General features: G+C 37.1%; 1 protein-coding gene across 1 annotated transcript in view; it reads left to right on the top strand.

Annotated features, from left to right (window-relative positions):
- LOC144971765 (uncharacterized) overlaps positions 1 to 7500 on the top strand; it is a 73328-nt gene that overhangs the window by 50744 nt on the left and 15084 nt on the right. Inside the window, 3 exon segments of the mRNA XM_078912838.1 lie at positions 3166 to 3237; positions 3641 to 3809; positions 5315 to 5376. Of these exon segments, the coding sequence (XP_078768964.1) occupies positions 3166 to 3237; positions 3641 to 3809; positions 5315 to 5376 (303 nt within the window).

The following is a 7500-nucleotide window of genomic DNA, read 5'->3' as shown; positions in this document are numbered from 1 at the left end:
ATTTATTAACCAATATCAAACTTTATAATATTAATATGTTAACACATTATGTTAATGCATGAGTGTCGCAAAATTTAACCCTCTCTTTACCACCCACAGGAAAATCGTCACATTCGTTACAATGCAACCGACAATTTTTTCATTCTAATTTCTCTTGCACGTCACAAAATGTAAAGAAATGCTTTGATAACAGCTATAATACTAAACACTGTGTTGTAGAGCTCATTTTTCTGAGCAACATTCCGTATAGATTGCAGTTGTTACTTTTTTGTTTGGTTAGGAAAAGTCTATTATTATGTCGGGTGGGTGTGAATTTTCGGGGGAAATTTAAATATTGCCTGGTAAGGAGAGAGTTAAAGGGAGAATAAAAGGGTTATATCTACATATCTCACATACTTTTGAAAACGAAACAATACAAAACATTACAATTGTTATCCCAATGTGTAGAACAAACCAAGTAATTATTACCCCAGGTTATAAATCCATTAATTTGGACAATACACAACAATTAATGCTCAACATTAACCGTCATATCTTTCGCGCGATATTCATTAGGCTACTATTCATGTTTTTTGTGTAACACATGGCCAAGCAAAAACAGATGTTATTACTATAACCAGTTAGGCTAAAAACATACCTACTACACAGCTGAAGTGCGCTGCGAAATTGAATCACATATTATGTTAGAGACCGGTCGTTAATATTTGTATGTCATATTTTCATGTTTCTTTTTATTTTCGAGATTTTATTGTATAGAGCCCTCCAGCGGTAGAAAAGCGCAATTTATTATTATTATTATCATTATTATTATTATTATTATTATTATTATTATTATTATTGCTATTATTATTATTATTATTATTATTATTATTATTATTATTATTATTATTATTATTATATTATTATTATTATTATTATTATTGTTATTATTGTTATTATTATTATTATTATTGTTATTGTTATTATTATTATTATTATTATTATTATTATTATTATTATTATTATTATTATTGCTATTATTATTATTATTATTATTATTATTATTATTATTATTATTATATATTATTATTATTATTATTATTATTATTATTATTATTATTATTATTATCATTATTATTATTTAAACTTGTTAAAGAACATTAAACCTTCAGAGCGTCCAGGCCCATCGAGCCGGAGTTTATCCCCGTTTCTTTGGCGTGAAACAGTCAATAGCAATTGATTGCTACCCTTTGGATATGACGCTAGTATATCGCAAAGAGCTTTTCGCCAGATCTAACAGACCCAGTTATCCATTAACTGCTGGGTGAAAGGGGGAATCAGACAACAACAAAAAATCTCGATTGCACCCGGGATCGATCTAGGTCCCTTTGCGTGTAAAGCAAGTGCTCTACCAATGAGCTATCGGGACCCCCGAAGAACAAAGAGACATAGTGATTAATGTTTGATTATTCATCAATATCCTTAATTATATATGGTAGTCTCCTTTGTTTAATTATTAAAGTTTCCTGTATTGGTTGGAAATTCTACGTAAAAGGATATTTCATATTGGCAATTGCCTAAAGTAAACTTTTGAATAGAACTTTAAAAAAGTAAATAAAAAACAAACAAAAGAGCATTTGTATAGTGCAGTATCTACTAAACGTGCTCAACGCGCTTAACATGTAGGACTACACATGACGCCTGTTAGGCGATATCACATTTTTTGGACAGAGACAACGCTGTTAACGTACGGGACCTCACTCAACTCCTGAGTACGGTGAGAGAATGTGAGTTAAGATCCTTTTTCCAAGGACTCAACTATGCACCGCTCAAAGCGGATCTCGAACCGTGAACCTTTCTATCCGGAGACGATTGTCATACCAGTAGACTATAATATAGCCGTGTTGTAGGATTATAAATCGAGAAAGCTTTTTTTTCTTTATAGATAAAGGCGTTCGAACAATTAAATAAGGTATCAAATGATGGTAAGTGATTTAAAGTTTGTTTCTGACAATAATTAAACCAATATAATATATTAGTTAGTGCTTTCATGAAACGACCCTAACAGTTAAACTATCGCTTTTATCACTCAGATCTGTGACTTTTTAAAATACGTTTCACCCGACCTGTACTTATATGCAGGTCTAACATCCGAACTCGCTTATGGGCCTCGTTTAACATCGTTGTAATGGACGATATTTTGGGTCATCTTTTGAGATTTCCATTACAACAATGAGCCCATAGGGAATTGGGTTATCAGACCTGCAAATAAATGTACATTGGTTTCACCCATTACATTCAAACATTGAAAATTCTGTGTTCAAAATGGCGTAATTACAAAAGCAGATACTTTTACGTATTGAGCTGTCGTAAATTGTTAAAATGAAACGGCAATGGAATACTAACAATAAATGCGGCTACGTGGTCTTGTGGTATGACTCTCGCTTCTTGGGTTCGAGCCTCGCTCGGTGCATAGTTGAGTCCTTGGAAAAGGCTCTTTACTCATATTTTCTTATCGTAGTCAGGTGTAAAATGAGTACCTGGCGTTTACAGCGTTGTTTGGGTCGTAAAAATTATAACCGATGTTAACGGCCAGGTACTCATTCTACACCCGAGTGTGGTGAGAGAATGTGAGTAAAGAGCCTTTTCCAAGGACTCAACTATGCGCCGAGCGTGGCTCGAATCCAGGACCTTCCCGATCCGAAAGCGAGTGTCAGTCATACCACAAGACCCCATAGCCCCATAGAAAACAAAATATTGCAGCATACCTCCATGTCTTTCTTGAAATTTTTGTATCCTAAATGGCTATCAAATGCAATATGAAAATCCAAAGAAATAATCCGATGTGACTGGTATAATGATATGATGAGTTTGATACAAGAATAGAGATAAAATACAGGTGGATGGTAAAGATAGGGCTTTAAAAGGAGACAACGCAAGCAAATGATTAATAGTCACATAAATTAACTGATACATTGTTATTGATAGAAAATATGTTCTGCGTTTGAAATCATTTATAATAGAAATGTTATCGCTGAATTCATTTTTTAAATAGATGCTTCTAAAAAGGTAATTAACATTTGAATCATTTGTTAAAAATATTTTTAAAATGTTATCCATCGTTTCAAAAAGTTATTATGTCAATGCAAATACTAAAATTAATTTCAAAATAAATCCTTTATACAGCTTTATACAGCCGTGGGAAGTCGAATTCGATACCTTTCGGGTAAGAAGCAAGGACCAAACTGCTGCCGAATGGTGATTGTAATGTTGAAACGACCAAAAATGTGAGCTTAAAGATTTTGCACATTTTTTGAAATTTAATAAAATAAATGAAAAATAAAATTCCCTTTATTCATCCCCATGGGGAAACTAGTCTTTTTGGTCTATTCCAAAGGAAGACTGGAATAACCCAGGCATCAGCCGCAGAGCAGCGCCGCAAGGTGAGCTAGTGCGAGCTGACTTGCTCAAGGCCATACAGCGAAGCGGCTGGTGATTGAACTCGGTACTTTTCGGGTACGAAGCAATGATCGTACAGCTGAGCCACGCTGCCCCTAATCTATTGGTACTAAATAAAACAGATACACTTTATCCTCGTCTAATATTTTTGTCTATAAATTCAATTTAATTACTAACTAACTTTGGCCTTTTGTCCCTCCAGGGCCACTCTTTCCTGTTCTTTGACATCACTTCTAAACCTCTCCATGTCTGTCCAAAACACCGGGTGTCCGCTTCTATATCTCTTCTTTGGCCAGCAGCCCATCTTTCGTTTTCCCTGTGGATTCCAAGTCACAGCTTGCCGAGCGATGCTTGTTGTCGGTTTTCTAAGAGTGAGACCAATTCATTTCCATTTTCTCTTTAACATTTATTTTTCAATTATTGGTCATTGGTTTGTTTTCTGCCACAGTTCGATGTTGCCATTTTCTTTCTGGCCAATGATCATCAAAAATCTTTCGCAGAAATTAAATTTGGAACATCTAAATAACTCCGGGTTATTAACACAGTATGGCGTGGATGGATTGTGCCTAACGATAACATGCATTTAATTGTGTATTGATGTCTGTGCTGACGAATGATATCAACCATGCCATTGTTGGATTGCATATTGAAAATAATTGACCTCGAAGGAAACAATGCTTTTGTTACGTGTTGCATACTGAACATTATTAGACTTATAGAAAACAATGCGAATGTTACAATAAAATATGAATATTTTATATCTATCATATTGTCTATTTTATGTGATGATGGTCTGAAACCCGACCAGCATCAATTTGCAAGTTTGGTAACCCGCATTCATCCGAAATCCCATTAATTTTAGTCACTCATTCTTGTTTGTGTTCTTGTGCATGTGAAAAAAAATACTCGCGTCGCAATGATATGTAACATCAGGAAATGGAAAAGAAGATTCAATTTAGTCAACAAAGATGTGGACGTTTCAGGTTTTCCCCACATCAAGCAAACACGATGAATGAAAAACCAATGAAGAATGATTAGTCTTTTGTGTTGCATTCATCGTGTTTTCATGATAAAGGGGAAACACGAAATGTGCACAGTATCCGTATTTATTTATTTATTGACTCAAATTGAAAGTTCCATTTCATTTCCTATTTTTTAACATTACTTTTTTACTTCGAGCTTCAAGCAGGAACAATTTCATGAAATGTTTGATGTCTATAATGTCATATGGTAGTTTAATCCATTCGCGTATAAGCAATGAACACAAAACAATTTGGGTTATCAGACTTCCAAATTAGTATAAGTCGTAAAAAGTCGATCTGATGTCATCGTGTTTAATGATAGAGAAAAAAAACGATTTTGAAAAATAAAAAGCATCAACATACATTTATTGAATCCTGCTTATCATAAAGATAAATATTTAAAAAAAAAACAAAAACAAAAAAAACAAACTTTGCCTCGCCTTACCAACGTCATGAGAATAGAAAGTTAACGTACACAAATACACAGATATCCAAAACACACAACTCACACACATACACACACATATACACAAGGAAATGACGATGGGTGGCCGGGGGAGTCGGGGGAGGGGGGGGGGTCGGTAAGAGACAAAGGTTGTATAATATTTAAATTAGGTCCAATTAGTTCATGCCGTGAGTTGAAAGTGTGTCCAGTTTTAGTATCAGTTCTGCCTCCCTATATTTTCTATGTTGTTTAGTGGTGTGACAGAACTGAAGAGCGGCAACTTTGGTGTAAGGTTATGGTGTCTATCTTGAAAGAGCGAATAATGGACTTTCTTGAAAGTCATATGATGCTAAACGATAACCAGCATGGTTTTAGATCAAAGATATCATGCATTACTCAATTATTACAGGTGATGGAGGATTTTACCAGCAGCAGCAGATTTTACCAAGTGATCGTGGTCAATGCATTGATGTTGTTTATCTTGATTTCCTTAAGGCTTTTGATTCTGTACCACATGAGAGATTATTCATTAAACTCATCATCATCATATCGTGTCGCGCCAGTGGTGGATCCATTGGCTGGCTTCAGGGGTGCAGCCTCTTAGGTCCATATCACTGATATGTGGTCCAAGTTTGCATTCGTGAAAGATGTTGTCCATGTTTTGAGCCGTGTGTCCACATTGACATCGGCAGTCTGAAGAAAGTCCCCATTTTTGTAAGGTTGTTTTGGTCTTCCCCACTTTAGACCTTGCCCGGTTCATAGTCAACCAATCTTTTCTGGGGAGATTTACTCCGCTTGGCAGTTCTTCTTTGGGTTCCTTAATGGCATCATTTGAGCAGCAGTCCCATTCTTTCCATGAATGCACTCTGTATATGGCTGCATGGTCTGAGTGGATGCCTTCAGTTGTTAGGAAGCTTTTCCTAGATTTCAGTCTCCTTGGCACGATGTTATGCTCATAAAGAGGATGTCTGGTGTCACTTTCTTGTTTGTATTTCTGGACTTTGGTCTGTGCGTCTCTGCGGATGTGTAGTGGTGCTATCCCCGCTAGTCTATAGATGGCTGGTATGGGGGTAGGTCTCAGTGTCCAGTAATAATGCGACAAGCATTGTTTAGTTCAGGGTCTATCTTATTGGTGTGGCTTGACCTAGCCCAGACTGGTGAGCAATACTCGGCCGAGGAGAAACAAAGTGCCAGGGCCGTTGTCCTTAGGGTTTTCGGGTCTGTTCCCCATCATATGTTTGCAAGTTTCCCAAGCAGGCTGTTCCTGGTGGCCACCTTCCCCTTAATCTTCTTTGCATGTTGAGCAAACGATAGTAAAAGGCCCAAGGTAATTCCAAGGTAGACAGGGAAGTCGTTGTTTTCAAGTGCTGCACCATTCCATGTTACAATTAATTTCCTGTTTGCTTGGTGGTTATTCAGGTGGAATGCGCAAACCCGTGTTTTGCTCGGGTTGGCATTTAATGAGTTTTCCTCATAGTAGGTCGTGAGTGTGTTCAGGGCAGCTGACAATTTGTCTTCAATTTCTTTGAAATTTGTTGATTGTATGGCAAGGCACAGGTCATCGGCGTATATGAAACCCCTAACATTTTCAAACTTTGGTTGGTCATTTGTATATATATATTAAATAATGTTGGAGCTAGTACAGATCCTAGAGGTAGTCCATTGTTTTTAGATCGCCATCTACTTTTCTTTCTATCCATTTCTACAATGAATCGTCTGTTAGCGAGGAGGGACTCGATCATTTTCACAACTCTGCTGTTTTTGGTGACTTTAGCAAGCTTGAGTAGGAGATTCCTGTGGTTTATTGTGTCGTACGCCGCAGTTAGATCTACAAACACTGCCCCAGTAACCTGTTTCTGTTCGAACCCATATTCTATGTATTGGGTAAGGTTAAGAAGCTGGTCGCAACAGGGTCTTCCTGGTCGGAATCCTGCTTGGTCAGGTGATAATTTATCTTCCACATCCGGGGTGATGCGAGCCAGTATCATGTGTTCATACACCTTGCATAGAATACATAGGAGGGATATGGGACGGTAGCTCTTTCTGTTGTTTGGATCCTTTCCTGGTTTCAACAGGGCAACCACTCTTGCTTGTCTCCATAATTTTGTGATGGTGCAGGATTCTGCGCATTTATTGAAGAGAGCCAGTATCCACAGTTTAGTTTCTGTCCCAAAATGTTGGATTATTTCTGTGGCTATGTCATCAAGCCCAGCTGCTTTTCCTGCTTTTAGTTGTTTAATCGCAGACTCAAGCTTTCCAATCGCGAATGGATCCATCTGGTCTTCACTATCTCTTGCGATGGAGTTCGCCTCTTCTTTTATTGCTTTTTTAAATCCACGTTTTTTGTGGGTTGGTTTTCCATTTTGCACGAGCTGGCTTGCCACTTCATTTGGTGTTGCTGCGGCAACACTTGTGTTAAGTTAAGTTTTTTCACGGTTGCCCATGCCTTCTTGCTGTTGTGGGTCATGTCTGTGTTGCAAATCATATTCTTCCATCTCTCTGATTTATCCGCTGCGATTGCTGACATGAGGGCTTCTCCTAATTCTATGGTGTAATCGTGAAATGGGTATTCATTATAGGCAGCTATGTACTTTT

The sequence above is a fragment of the Berghia stephanieae genome, chromosome 4, assembly GCF_034508935.2.
Source record: "Berghia stephanieae isolate SIO BIC M18660-M18661 chromosome 4, UCSD_Bste_1.3, whole genome shotgun sequence".
Taxonomy (NCBI): domain Eukaryota; kingdom Metazoa; phylum Mollusca; class Gastropoda; order Nudibranchia; family Aeolidiidae; genus Berghia; species Berghia stephanieae.
This window is presented reverse-complemented; position numbering and strand designations above follow the sequence as displayed.